Source organism: Urocitellus parryii, chromosome 2 (genome assembly GCF_045843805.1).
Source record: "Urocitellus parryii isolate mUroPar1 chromosome 2, mUroPar1.hap1, whole genome shotgun sequence".
In the NCBI taxonomy this organism is placed as follows: Eukaryota; Metazoa; Chordata; class Mammalia; order Rodentia; family Sciuridae; genus Urocitellus; species Urocitellus parryii.
In genome coordinates this window covers 26616966-26632608 of record NC_135532.1, presented here as the reverse complement: position 1 = coordinate 26632608, position 15643 = coordinate 26616966, and the positions used below count along the sequence as shown (strand labels likewise).

General features: G+C 45.2%; 1 protein-coding gene across 1 annotated transcript in view; it reads right to left on the bottom strand.

Moving 5' to 3' along the window:
• Nucleotides 1-9376: 9376 nt before the first annotated feature.
• Nucleotides 9377-15643, bottom strand: part of LOC113182482 (cilia- and flagella-associated protein 337-like) — a 121319-nt gene continuing 115052 nt past the window's right edge. The window contains exons 21-22 of the mRNA XM_026388416.2: nt 14461-14558; nt 9377-9608 (exon numbers count right to left, since the gene is read on the bottom strand). Of these exons, the coding sequence (XP_026244201.2) occupies nt 9377-9608; nt 14461-14558 (330 nt within the window). The remainder of the gene's footprint in view (nt 9609-14460; nt 14559-15643) is intronic.

Here is a 15643-nt window from a genome sequence, read left to right as displayed (position 1 = left end):
TCTGAAATCACCCATAAAATTGGACCACGTAAAGATTTGCTATTTCTTCACCCAGCTGTATCCAGTTTTCTAAACTCATGCTTATATGAAATGCCAAAGCTTTTCTTCCCCAAATATAGATTCTTAGTACAGTGTTTTTGTTGTTTTGTAAACCTGATTGAGACCAGTATTTTTCTTTAAAGAAAATAGATAAAACAAAATATCAAAACGAGTATAGCACTAGACTAGGAGCTGTTTGTCCGTACTGGCTGACTGCATGTGAGAGTTTCTCAGGAGCCAATTTAAAAATTCCGACATCTACTTTCCGAGATTGCAATTTGATTGATCTGGCATGGGACTTGGGAATCCGGATTCTGAAAGCTCCCTAGATGGGTCTGACATGCAAGATCAAGAACCACAGAACTGTTGACCCTAGGTGGGTGTCCCATGTGGTGACTTTGATCTAAGAACTTGAGGTTTTCTTTTCTGAAGGTTCAGTTCTACATATAAATGAATGCTGCACTCATTTATTTACACTTTTTCCATACTTAGCCTTTTCATGTTGGCTATAGATGTTTTAAGTTACCCAATTTCATTATATGTCTTTTAGCTCCTCACTAGAGAGATTTATGTCAAATGGCCACTTCCCCTTTGCATAGATCTGTGTATTTTGGTTTATTGGCTTCTGTAATTCTTCACTGAAGCCTTGAGTGAACCACTGTGCAGCCAGTGGAGTGAAGGCTGTTGGACTGCTGCTCTGCTTGGGGAAATCTTCCCTGCACCAATATCACCTCTTGCCCACTCTGTTTAGGATACATGTTCCCCAAAGGTCTAACTATTAAAGGTTTGGTCCCTAGGTGGGTGCATTGGGAGGTGGCGGGGCCTTTAGATGATGGGTCTTGGCAGTAGGTCCATAAGTCATTGTGGCATGCCCTTGAAGGAGATTGGGAGCCAGCCCCTTCTTCCTTTTTCCCTTTGCTTCCTGGCTCATAAGGTAGCAGTTTGCTCTGCCACATGCTTCCCACCATTACCATCTGGAATTCCCACCAGAGACCAAAAGCAATGGGTTCACCCAATCTTGGACAGGAACCTCTAAAACTGAGCAAAAATAACCCTTTTCTCTTTATTAGTTAATCTTAGGTATTTCATTTTAATGATATGAAGCTGACTAACATATTCCCCACTATCTGCACAGACATACTATCCTAGAGATTTCCTACAAGAACAAGAATTCTGTTTCTATAACAAAATACCTGATGCTGGGTGCATTATAAAGAAAAGAGATTTAAGAATCAGTAAGTGGGATGGCATCAAATTTTAAAGCTTCTGCAAAGCAAAAGAAAGAAGCATGAAGAGAGACGCTACAGAATGGAAGAAAATCATTGCCAGCTACTCCTCATAGGATTTAGAATATGTAAAGAACTCAAAAAATTTAATACCAAAAAAAAATAACCCAATAAATTGGTAAAAGCTCTAAAAAGATATTTCTCAAAAGAAGAAATACAATGGCCAATAAATACATGAAACAAATGTTCAATATCCCTAGCAATGAGTGAAATGCACTGAGATTTCATTTCACTATAGTAAGAATGACAATAATGAAGAATACAAATAATAGTAAATGCTGGTGAGAATGTCAGGGAAAAGGTATATCTTCCTACATTGTTGGTGGGACTGCAACTTAGAATAACCACTTCAAAAAGCAGCGTGGAGATTCTTTGAATGAAGGACTAGGAATGGAACCAACATGTGACCCAGCTATGCCAGTCCTTGGTATTTATCCAAAGAACTAAAATCAGCATACTCTAGTTGTACAGTCCCATCAATGTTTACAGCAGTGCAACTCACAATAGCCAAGTTATGAAGCCAGCCCAGGTGCCTGGCATCAGATGAATGGATTAAAATAATGTGGTATAAATACATGATGGAGTTTAACTCAGCTGTAAAGATTGAAATTATGACATTTGCAGATAAATGGATGGAATTGCTAGAGAACATCACGCTAAGTGAAATAACCCAGACTCAGAAAGTCAAGGGTTAAATGTTTTTTCCCATATTTGGAAGCTAGAGCAAAATTAAGAAAGAAAAGTAGGCGGGGGTATCCCATGAAAATAGAAGAGAGATCACAGTGTAGTGGAGGAAGGGAATTGAGGGGGAAGGAGGAAGGATGGGGAAAGGGAGGAACCTCAGAGTGAAATCCAATTATGCCATGTACGTAGGTGAATATATCACAGTGCGTTTCAACGCCACGTCTACAAAGCTCCCGTTAAAAATAAATAAGTAATAAACAGAAGACAAGAAGAGTAGGAGAACAGGTAGGGAGGAGGAGAGGGAAAGAGGCAGTGCTGGGGACTGAAATGGAGCAGATTATATTCCATGCAAATATGATTATATAAAAATGGACCCCACTCTTATGTAGAACTATAATGCAATAATAAAGAAGCATTTCTAAAAAAAGTAAATGATCTTTAATTAGCTCACAGTTTTGGAGACAGAAAGTCCAAGCAGTGTGGCACCAGAGCTGGCAAGAACCCCACTGGCTGTATTACATCATGGTAGATGGTGTCACGGCAGGAGCATGTGCGAGAGGCAGAGATCACTGTTGAGACCAGAAGCCAGAGAGAAACCAACACGGCACCTATCTCGTTCTTTTGTAACAACCCTCTCTTGAGAACCTAACTAGGGTCCCACAAGAACTACAGCAATCCCTTCTCAGAACAGCACCTCCAGTGACGTCCCATAGGCTCTGCCTCTTAGGGGTCCACCACCTCTTAATCTCCACTCTGGGGACCAAGCCTCCAACACACGAACGCTGGGGGGGACAAACCACGTCCAAACTAGTGCACCTACCAATGTGCCCATGATAGTCACTTTTGCCTTTATACTTCATAAAATACAGACAAGTACAGAGAAGGGAGAAACAACTCCCTATGTGCCCAGTACTGGCCCAACTAAGTAGGAGGGAGTACTGGGCAGTAGATCAAGCTTGCCTGGTTTTAAAATCAAACACACATGGGTTTACATTTGGCTCCACTTTTCCCAATCCACGTGGCCTTGGCATTAGCCACCCCCCAGCTGCCTCCTCAAGTTAGTTATTGAAGATTGAAGACATATGTGCGATAAGAGCTTGTGATCTTAGCCCAGAGTGGACACCCAACCCAGGTTTAGGATGACTGTCCCTGGAGAGCGGCTCACTGCTCCAGCTCCTTGTCTGTCACTAGTTTTGCTTCCCAACATCATCCGTGTTTAATCTTCACTCCTCCCTGATACCACTGCAAACAAGCACACTGTGTTTTGTTTGGTTTGTTTTGTTTTTACCGCCTCCCCCCTTTTATGTGTTCTGTGAAAATGTGACTTTTTAAATTGACACCACCAAGCAGTCAGAGCATGCCTTTTTTCCTGCTCAGTGAACCAACCAGCCGCTGTGGGTTTACTGGAAATCCGAGGTCTCTTTATCATTGTTGGGTACCCCGGGCTACCTCTTTGTTGCTCACTTCTGGGTCTGGGAACATTCTGGAAGACAAACTGTGCCAACAACATCTCTGGAGAATCGTGACTTCATAGTCCAGAGCAAATGGCAATATTTTTCCCAATCCCAAAGATATGCTAACTACCAGTGGGGCTTGTGAATCATTTGGTTTACTAGAGTCAGCCCAAGAAACAGAGTCCCTAAAGAATAATAGTATTTATCTGGGAATAATTTGGGAGCAGAGCAATGAGTATCATGCGTGCCATGGAAATGATGGGTGTATTCTAAGGAGAGGAAACTTCTGGAGGCAAAACAAAGAGGCTTCCATAAGTTAGTTTTGAAACATGAATCTGAAGCCACAGGGATTTATAACCAGGGAGTCCAGGGATCAATAACAGGGGTGGTGTCAGTCCATGGTTGAAGAGAGTTACTGGACAAACATCCCAGAAGTATTTTCTGTATAAGGTTGCAGTAGCCTTTGTGCAAGGACGTGGTTCCAGTAGAGTCTTTTGTGATAGTTCTTGGTGTCAAGTTTGCATGCACGAGATCCCTCCTCATGACCTCCTGGGTTTATTTGCTTAGATTTGGGTTATGGTTTGACAGAAGCAACTCCATTTTGATTCTGACAATTTGCACACAAACATGAGAAAACCTCTCTGCAACTTTTAGTAATATCCCTATCCCTTTAAACAACAGCAGATGCCACAACAGCATTCTTATTTTAATACTACCACCTTTTTATTCACAGAAGCTGAAAAAAAAATAGTGTGGTGGACATGTGACCAGTCACCAGGCTCCCACCCCATCATGTGCCTTCCCAGAATAGGGACCTTCTCCTTCGGAAACAGAGGCCATCATTACACCCAAGAAGTCTCTCGTTGACCCAATACTATTAACAGGTTCAATTGTTCCATGAAATGTACTTTACAACATTTTTTTTAAAAATTCTGGGGTACAACCAAAGATTGTATGTTTCATTTGCCCTGATTAGCCTGACACTTTTAAAATACTGCAAGTTTTAAGTTACTAAACATAAGCATTTTACCTTAAGGATAGCTTTGTCAAAGAAATTAGAAGATGGTTCTTTAGTAATAAACAAGTTCTAGCCAGAAAGAATGCCTATCCATTTATATCAGAACGCAGCACTAAATATGGCCATCAACCAGAAGGTTAATATAGATTATGTAGAGAGTATTTGTCAACTAACTTTTAAAACAGCTACAGAGGTGATCTACTGATTAGAGCCGTACTGTCCTTCCAGAATTAGATGGCATATATCTAGGAGCAAATATTTCCCCCTGCTTAAGAGCCTCAAGAATAAAATCTAGAATAGCACACCTGGAATCTACAGTTGTGCTGTTCCTCCTGTGTATGGCATGTGTGTCCTTCATGTGCACACAGTTGAGATGATATATTCCCACACCAGCTGCTGGGGTCTGGACCTGCTCCCTGAGGGCACCTACTTATCTGACATTCTTTTCTACCTTTATCCCTGGTCCTCAGAGGGGAGGTATTGCCTTCCCTCTACTGACCAGGTCACTCCGTTGTAAAATGTAAGAAAACCCACCTGAAAGTACTTGGATCCAAAGAGGGGAATTGCAGAGAGGACGATTGCATGCAATTGGGAAGCATTGAGTAACCAGTCTGTGGATAACTCAGGACAACTGGGCTTCTGGAACACTGGGACACCTCACCACCGTGCACACAGGCTGTGCTGCCACACACCTCACTGGGTCAGTGAATTCTAGGGTAACTTGTGGTAGGTGCCTTCCCAGGGAGTGAGCTGGAGTTATCATAGGCTCGCAGCCTGAGCAGGAAATACTATGTGACCTGCAACCCATCTGCACTTGGATACTGCTCCAAATGCAGATGGGCTGCAGTTCAAATAGTATTTCCCAAGCCTAGTCCCTGGAACACTCATCCTACAAGATGCACCTTGGAGAAGGGGTTCTCTGGCCAAGTAAATTTGGGAAACTGTTCTTTACCTAGTGGTTTCCCACATACAAAGAGTTCAGAAGATATAAAGAGCTCAGAGAAGTACTGAGGTAAATGAAAACTATTGAAATTTCTTTAATCCTTCATTTCCCAAACTCATTTCTCCAGAGAACCCCACTTCTACCCACAAACCTCCACTTTGACTCGGGGAACTGAGGATAATAGTTGGACTTTGCTCCCGCCCCTGTTTTGATGGACATGAGGGTAGGTGAGAAAGCAGGACGCTGGCAGCTGGATGGCAGCAGCAGAGAGTGGGAAGGGGGCAGGAAGAAGGAAAAGTCAGACATTTCACTATTTGGCTGCAATTTCTTCCCTCAAGGCTGGACCTGGATCTGGAGCTACCTAGAATTCCACTTGGCATGATTTACAGATGTGGGTTTTGATTTGAACATCACTGGCTTCCCATAATGGTTTTATTTCCTCCAAAGACCAGCGAGTGGAGAGAACAGTGGCCCCTGCAAAACAGCCTCCACACGGGTCTCTCAGCTGAAAATCGTCCTGGTGGGCAGCCATGACCCGAGGATAGAACTCTAAGAGCCATGGTCCACGATCAAGGATTGGAAATGGACACACACCTCATAGGACAGAGAGAAACCCACTGGTTAGAGGTTTAGGAGAAGGAGGGAAGGAAAAGTTAGGTTGATATTGAGCAGGCTTGAAGTCTGGCGAGAGAGGGAGACCTGCTATAGAACCAACTGCGGAGGGAATTAAGGCTCAGGGGAAAGGAATGTGCTCAGGCTCATCAGCAAGTTGGTGGCAATCCTGGGTCAGGTCCTTCCTAGGCCTCTGGAGTGTGGATTCAGCAAGGAGAAAAGCCAGGATTCAAATCCAAACCAGGAAGGCATGTGGGAAGGAGGGAGGGAGAAGGAAGGGTACTAGTCTGTTTTCTAGTGACACAATATCACAGCCTGGGTAAGTGAGAAAGAAAAAAAAATTATTTTAGCTCATAATTCCTGTCCAAAGGTGAGAGACCACATCTGGTGACAGCTTTCTGCTGGCAGAATCCTAAGGTGACACAGGACATCATATGGCAAGAAACAGGAAGAACATGCCTGTACACAAACCTAAGAGTGCTTTCTGATCTCGTTCCCTCTTCTCCATTGTCTTTTTTTTTTTTTTTGCATTTATTTTTTTAGTTGTAGTTGGACACAATTTTATTTTATTTATTTTTGTGTGACGCCAAGGATCAAGCCCGGGGCCTCACATGTGCTAGGCGAGTGCTCTACCACTGAGCCACAACCCCAGCCCCTTGTTCCCTCTTCTCATAAAGCTACCGGACCCCATTATGGGACTCTAAAGATCTTCTCCAATCCTAAGCAGCTTGCCAAAGCTCCACTTCCAATCCCCATAGTCAGATTCCGTTTCCACCCTCTCAATACTTCACAATGAAGTTAAATTTCAAAACATCAACACAGGGACCCGCTCAAACCACATGCAAAACAAAGCAGGAAGGAACAAAGAAAAGAAAGGAAGAAAGAAGGGTTGGAAGGGGAGAGGGAGGGACGGTCTGGCTGTCTTGTGGCGATGGAGATCAATTGTCCAGCCTCAGGAGAAATGTACACGACTATCTACGCGCCCATCCTCCTCTTCTCCCAACAAAGTCAGGGTCCCCACATCCCCGTGGCTCTTTGAGGGCAGCCGTTTTTCAGGAGCCCTCAGTTGGCTGGGTCAAGTGAAGTACTGACCCAAGATGTGCCAGCAAGTCCTCTGGCCAGGGATTTGGAACTTGGAACCCAGGAGAACTCAAACCCAGTCTCTCCGTGGAGCCAAAGCTGCCAAAGACACCTGGAGACATTTGTGGCCATGTTTTCTGCTCTGTGGAGAGAACTGGTCTGCAGAGAGAAAGAGTATCACAAGGCAAGCGACAGAAAGATGGTCCCCACGGGGTTTGTGTCCCTGGGGGGAGCTTTCTGATGGTTTTGGAAGCTTTCTCATCTTGCCTAGGCTGTTTTGTTGATGTTCCCTCACAGGTTGCAGTGAGTCCCCCCCGATGTGGAGGCTGCCCCACGAATACCCCTCTGGGAAGCCAGGAGCTGCATTCTAAGCCAGTTGGGTCTGACAAATCCCTGGGGAAAAAATGAGCAATTTTGCCGGGAAGGAGGGCTGTATCTCACCATGGACTGCTGGAAATACAGAGGTCTGTTGAAAGTCGGTCACACTTCGGGTGGGTGTGGGGGCTCCTAACGTGTGCCCAGTGAGAATCCTGCGTTCTTGGCAAGGGGGTGTTTATAGGGGCCGTGGAGTGAGAGATCAGCAGAATCTCAGCAGTGAAAGGGAAGTAGAGGTGGGTTCATTTTTAAGATTTTAAAAGCCCCCAAAGAGGACTGGTATGAATGGAGGCCCAGTATTTAAAAGTTAAATATCAAGTTAACAAACTGTTCAATAAATATTTATCAGATGCAGAAGGTTCTCTCCTCCTACACCAGAGATACCTGAAGGCCCCAGGAGGCCAGCGGGATGTTGAATTCTCAGAGTCCTCAAAGCTCCATCGCAAATGCAGGGAGAGCCAGCCCTGGCTCTCAGCCCCCACGTTGTTCTTCTTCTCCACGCCTAACTGCTTTCTGGGCCACGGGGGGCTTCATGTGCACTGCAGGGACACCCCCACCCCAGCCAGACTGTCCAGTTCTGCTGCTCCTCAGCAAACCCTTGCTTCTTAGTCTCTGGGCCTGGGGATCTGTGGTCCTTCCTTGAATGGATGGGTCTGGGAGGAGCCTGCACAGACTCTGGAGGTGAACTTTGGGCATAGATTTCCAGATTCCAGGACCAGGACTGTGGTCTAGAAGGGTGTGCAGTTGGGTGGACACTTCTTCTGGGTTGTGTGGACTCCTTGCCCTGTGCCCAGGTCTAAGGTGGGTCCAACCAGAGAATAGGAAGAAGGTACTGGAAAGTTCTGGACTGGGGCAGGAACCAAGAAACTTCCTATCTTTGCAGTCTGGGTCTCTGGACCTCAAAACCTCTACTTGCCAATATGATGATTTTGAGTTAGGGGTAGAGATTTCTAGTCCAGAGTTGAGGTCAAACTACAGTTTCAATTTTGAGGGTTTTTTTTTTTTTTTTGGTGGTGCCATGGATTGAACCCCAGGGCCTTGCTCATGTGTTGAATTTTTTGTTTGTGTAACTTTGGGCAAAATCCTTAATCTCCCTGAGGATCAGTCTTCTCATCTGTCTAATAGGATGCACCTCCTTCGGCTTGCTGTGAGGATTAAAACAACTTTGGTAAAGAGATGAGTTCAGGAAGTGCCTATTATCCTAAACTCTGTTCTTATTCTTTCTCTACTGCTGTTGAGATCTATGAGATCATTCCCAGCTTAAACAGCTGCTCCAGGATGCTCTTTAGAAAGGAGACGATTTTGGCTCTCTGGTTTTATTCTCAGGCTGAGAGTCAGCATCGTTGGTGAACTCTGGATTCTCCAGTGTCATTTACTTGCTAACCCCCAGCAAGTCACTTGACTTCTCAGAGCCTCCGTTTCCTTGTTGGTAAGATAGAGGACAGCAGTATCTATTCAGAGGGCTGTTCTTAGGAATGGATGAGATAGTACCTCTAAACTCTTCAACAGGGCCTACCCGGCACAGAGCAAACTCGCAAAACTCTGTTTTTATTTTACTCTCTTCCTGTCATTGGCCACCTGTAAGCAGATGGTGTCCGTGATATTTTGGGTTGTGGTGGACCTGCTTCTGGAGCCACTCGCTGCAGCTATTCTCCCACTCTGTGAAATAAGGGCCTCCAAGGAAGGAAAACCTCAAATCCGATTTGTTCTCCTAAATTCAAGGTCTAATTGCTTTGGGAAGAAGCCCATGTTGGCTGAAATCATTCCTTGTTTCACTCTTCTCTGCTCCTCTTGGGCAAAGCTTAATCTCATTCAGACCTTATGATTACACAGGGAAGAAGAATTTTTGCCAAGAAGAGAAAATAGCAGCTGAGACCCTGAGAGCTCAGACAAGGAACGTGCCCCGGGACCCGTGCTCCTTCTGGGCAGCTCCACTTCCTTCTCTTTCCTGCATGAGAAAATTGACCTCAGACATTTCCGAGCCAATGATAGACAAATCTGGCTTCTCCCCAGGAGCTGACAGGCAGGCGATCTCGTGGCACCGGAGGGTCTGGTAAATGCTGGGCCATGCAGGCTCTGGCACTTGCTGGTAAGGCTTGCTCTGTGCTGGCAGCAGCCTGGTGGAAAAGAGCCAAGTTAGTGTGCAGATTCTCCGGTAACCCGGGGTCTCCCTGCCACCATCAGCTTCAATGGAAACCTCAAATTGAGCATCACAGCAGTTTTCCGTTAGCAAAAACACAGACTATGTTGATCCCTTCTACTTGGTCTGCTGCACTGACTCTTCCCTTCCTCCTGGCTATTTCTAAACACCTTAGAAAGCCATCTGCTTCTCTCCTGCAAGTCTCTCCCTTCATAGTTCTGTTCTTACTGCTGTCACTTCCCCCTGCCCCCCAACCCCCACCCCCCTGACTTGTTTCATCTACAAGGAACTCCTCAAAGTTCCCAGGACTTTCTCCCATCCCCACCTTGCCCAGGGTCCTTGCTCTTTCATGTGCTGCCCCGACTCTTTATTTTTAATTGTGGTAAAATATGCATTGTATAAATTGGCCATCTCAATCACTTTAAGTGCATAATTCAGGAGCATTAAAAACATCTTCATACCTTGGTGCAGCCATCATGAACTTCCCTCCTGGAACTCTTTGCATCTTGCAAAACTGAAACTCTGTATCCATTAAACCACCACCTCTCATTCCCCTCTCCCCTAGCAAAGACCATTCTACTTTCATCTCTAGGACGGACTATTTTAGAAACTTTGTGTATGTGGAATGGTGCAGCTTGTTTTTTAGTGACTGGCTCACTGTACTTAGCGTAATATTCTCAGGGTTAATCTATATGGCAGCAGCTCTTCCATGTCCTAGGTGCACGAATTTCCTCCCTGTGGGGAGCCTCCCTCCCAACCTCCCTGGCCAAGTTCCCACAATGCTTTGTGCCCCTCCTGTCAAGGGGAAGGGAGCCAAGCACTAAAGTGCTGGGTCCTGAAGACCCCTTGGTCCCTCAGTGGGGTGTGAGCTCCTTCAGGACACAGATTCCTCTGCCCTCATGATTGTTTGCCCAGTTTTGTATCACAGTACAGTGCCTGGCACAGAGTGGTCCTCAAGAAATATTGAAGATGGAATGTTAAATAAACTGACCCTGGTGGTATTCATGGACAATTATCTAATCAAAACTTGAGACCTAAAATCTGAATGCTCTAGATACATCAGAGGGATGGGGTGTACTTAACCATGCTTTCCTGTAGCATGCTGTGTCTCCATGGCCCTGGTGTCTACTTGTTCTGTTCTTTGCTGGTCTGTTCTACAGTCTCTGGCTGGAGGTATTCTATGCCCCCTTTTCTCCATGCACAGCCCCTGGGGTCACCCATGGACCTTTCTGACACCATTTCTCTGGAGATGATGTCAAATCTGCCTGTCCATGTCTCACTTCACCACACACAACCTGGGAAACACCTACTCCCAGCTACCTCCAGACCTTTCTGTTTAAGCTGGCCCCAGACAACATTGCTGTGTTAACTCACAAATGGCATCAGTCAGATTTGAGTTTTGCAGGGAAAATAATCTGCCACTTGCCCATAGCTTCCGTGTGTGGGGGACAAGAGTAAGACATGCCCTTTGTTTCAATGCTCATACAAAAGCTGTTCTCCAAAGCATGGTAGGGTGGCAGAAAGAGCAGGGGGACCTGTATTTGCCTTGTCACCTGCTTGTGGTCTGACTTTGGGCAAATCATATGTACTCCCTAAGACTCACTTTCCTTATCTGTAAGATGGAGATAATAAATGGAATATCTCCAGAGATGTGAGAACTCAACAAAGTAATTGTAGAATTCTTTATCTAATGTCCGAGATCCTCCCAGGTGGAAAATCCTCAACATTTTTGTTTTTAACATCAAATAAGGCATGTGTTATTTAAGAAAGTGGGGCCCCATTAAGACAATGCAGGGAAGGTATCTTGTAAGATGAACATCCGTAGGTAGACAACAGGGTCACGGCCTTCCCCCTTCCAGTGGTTTCTCTCCATGTCCTGGGGCCTGGAGCCAAGCAGCCCAGGGAAAGATTTATTTGATTTCTAGGGAATCCCTATTGCTCAATGGAATTGCTGCAGAAGGTGCTCTCCTAACTGACTAAATGGTTTAATGGATTATCTGTCAATACCCTGCAAACGCCCACAGCCCTCTGAGCATTCATATTTGGCAAACAACTGGAGTATACTTGAGCTTCTGCCCCAAGAATTGAGGAGTCAAGTACTTGCTCAACTAGAATCGACTGTTTGTTTTCAAACCTGCTTATGCCTATTGTATGCTTTTTTTTGATCATAACTGTATGACTGTATGGAAACCAAAGAAAAATTGATGAAATTAAAGTAAAAATAATTTAAAAATCTTTATGAAGGCTAAAATGGACACTTTGTTTGAGGGGTAATATTGAGTTGAGGAGAGATGAAACAACTGTTAAAGCTTGGGAAAGATTATAAAAATCTGGATGTATACTGCACTCTTATTGCTTTGAAAATATCCATAAGCTCTTACTCTACTTTAAAAAAAATCAGAAATTAACCAGACGTGGTGGCGCATGCCTGTAATCCCAGTGGCTTGGAAAACCGAAGTTGGAGGATCACAAGTTTGAGACCAGCCTCAGCAACTTAGCAAGGCCTTTAGCAACTTAGTGAAACCACATTTTAAAATAAAATATACAAAAGCAATAGGGATGTAGCTCAGTGATAAAGTACCTCTGGATTCAATCCTCAGCATGCACGCACACACACACACACATACACACACACACACAAACACACATCTAAAATTGAAAATCACACATAATTATTATGGAAGGCATCATCAGAGGATGGATGAATGAATGTACAGCTTAATGTTGAAATTTGAATGAACATCTTAAAATTGAAATAAAATGCTTGTAGAATGGGTCATTTTTTTTTAATATTTCCATGCTTTACAAGATATCTTTTTTCTTGGTACTGGGGCTTGAAACCAGGGGCATTTAACCACTGAGCCACATTCCCAGCCCTTTTAAATATTTTATTTAGAGACAGGGTCTCACTAAGTTGCTTAGGACCTAAGCTAAGTTACTGAGGCTGGCTTTGAACTCAAGATCCAAGATCCTCCTGCCTCAGCCTCCCAAGCCACTGGGATTATAGGCGTGACAACCACACCTGGCAATGTACCTATTTTTAAGTTAACCCAACAACCACTGGTGTTGACTGAGTTGGTTTCTGTGGCTCCTACCTGGGACCCTCTAAGCTGACCCACTCATACCCATTTCTTCTCCATTGGTTGACGTTCTCACTTTGCATTCCACTCAGTTGTCAACCAATGGGGAACCAAAACCAGTTCTGAGTTTCAAGCCCAACTTTTTGTATACCATTTTATGCTGCCGTTATTGGACCCAAGAGACGATCAGTCACACAACATCTTATTTTGATTACCTCCTGCCTCATCAGTTACTTTGTTTTGAAGCCTTTCCCCATCCCACACCCTGCAGCATGCAAGCCTGCTGAGGAAAGAGGCACTTAAAACCCAAACGGGTCCTGTGAAGGTGGTTAATAAGGAGGCGCCCATTCTGCTGTCGGTGACACTGTTAGCCACACTGAGGAAGATGCTCATGAAGTCTGTCCTCAGATGTCAGCGGGCAGAGAAGGAGCCCCCTCTCTCCAATCTCCATCCCCAGTACACCATCCTGTTCATCATCTTGTTGGATTCCACATCCACCAGGAAGTTTCAATGACTTGCCCAAAGTCACACATTGTTTTCAAAGACAAATCTGTGACTATAACCCAAGCCCATGTCATTGTCTCTTAGGCCAATTGTTTTCTCCAACCAAACTTTAGATTCTTGGCTCTCAGGTATTTTCTGGCATGGCATAGCATGATCTGTGGCCTTTCTATGTGAGAAGCCCTCTGATTCTCACAACAGCCAAAGCCTTTTCCTTGTTGATCTGCTGAGGCAGAATTTGCTAGTTGCCTACCCCAAATCCTTTTGTGCCCTTCCTTGCTTACTCATGGCATTCACAGCTTCTTTTGCAATTAGGTGTGGCCATTGGAGTGCTGGCCAACGAGATGTGAACAGAAGTGAGTGGAAGCTTACAGGAAAGTTCCATACGGGTGCACCCTTTGCCAAGACCCCCCACTCCATATATCCCTGTTTGCATTTCCTAGTGTGCAGGTGGAAGGCAGGAAGCTCCTGGAGCTATTTGTACCATTAGGTGACCTTGAAAATGGACCTAAGAGCTAAGATAGTGGGGCAGCCATGCAGGGAAGGTTCCTGGGCTCTTGGTGACCATGGAGCCTCTGCAGCCAAGAGCTGGAGAGGTGGAAGTGCTGTAGTCATTCCCATGGTCTAGACCCCATGGTCTAGACCCACATCCTGTGATGACAGGAGCAGCAGGTGACACTGAAGGTGATGCTTTGGGCCTCTTGGGACTGAGCCCCAAGACAGCCAGTGTGAGACCTAGGGAACCGAACACCCCACAGAGCTGGAGGGAGAGGCCTTCGTTGGCCCTGCTTCTCTGGTGACCTGGGGCACACACTGAGTCTTTGAAGTACTCTGGAGTTTTACAGCTTTGGGAGTACCAGGGCCCAGAACCCTACCCCAGGCCCTCTGGAAGTCAGAGAATGCACAAGGCTCTTGGGGGGAGACAGCAAGGCTGTCTTGCCTCAATCAGTGCAGAGCACGGCAACATCAGCCAGTAAAGAACTGAGTAAGGCCCTTGACCTTGTGCAACTGGCCAGACAAAACGGGGTGAGGTGGGCTCCTTGGAGTGTCCTGAGTCATGCAGGTAGGTCATTCAACTGGTGAGACTTGAGCTGTGATCTCAGTTATACTCACAGACTAGGGGACTTTGGAGACAAGTGACATATGCAGATGACAGGGTTGGCCTAGGATGCCTCACATAGTGTTATTTCAGGAAGGCTGCTTCTTTGATGGGGGTAGGGGGTGGCGGGCCATTTCTTTCAGACTCACCTGCCATGGTCAAGTGCACACCACCGGTGTATATCTTCTTTCATCTCAACTTCAAGGATGGAACCTTCTGGAGTACGAAGGCTAGAGGTCCTTTCCGGCTGGAAGAAGAAGGAGTGGATATGAGAATGGGAACCCTAGGACTGCACTGGTAGCAGGGCGTAAAGACCACCCGTAGATTACATGGGTTTTCTGTGTTAGAACAAAATTCAAGCTGACTGAATCAGTAAGATAACAAGAGCATTTTCCCCCGAGCTTTGGCTTGCTTTTTCCAACTACCAACTTGATGTGATATTTTCCAGGTGAATGCTTTTCTGCATTCAGTCAGCTTATTTTAGCTTTCAGCTCTGGGGGTGTTTGATCTGCTGGCATCCTGGAAGAATCACTACTGACATCCAGGGTCCAATCAACACATCCTGTTTTTGCGAGACAGGCATTCAGAGAAACACACAATTTTGCAGGGCTGGAATGAAACTTAAGAGATCGTCTAATCCCACCCCTCGTCTTAGAGCTCAGCAGAAGTGATTGCTGGAGGATGTCTTCTGGATAATTAAGGTGAACTCGAGAGTGGAACTCAGGATCCCCAACTTATAAACAGGAGCTGAAACATTTTATTCTGTAATTTGACAATTCGGGTTCCTATTGAATGGCCCAGATACAGTATGTGAAAGCTGAGGTTCCTATTTTCTCTGTTTTGTTCTTGGAAAAAAATTTAGGCTGCTTCCTGAGGTGACTGCATTTAAATAGGGCAGAAGAATAAATAAGCAAAGAATCACCCTCTGATTTCCTTACACAAGATCAAGTTCACTCCTGAAGCATTTGCTCGCCCTTTTCCACCCTTGGAGAGCAAGTGTCCTATGAATTACAGTGTTTTACATCTGTTGAACAAATGCATTTCACTCCTCCTTCTTGCTTTGCCTGCCCCTCTCCTCTTCCTCCCACCTTGCCCTCCTGAGTGTCCTCCCACCTGCATTTGAACTTGCAGCCTGATTTTCCTCTAGGTCTGCCCCAGAGCAAAAGATCCAACAAGCCCATTTTCCCCATCAGCACATGTACCCTATTTGTTCTCCTCCTTCCTTTCTTTCCACCTCCCACTGAGCTTTTGTTTCGCAAATTGCAGTTCTATCACAATTAATGAAGGCATTTGTTTTCTCCGTATCAGAAGCACAGGGAAATGACTGTTATT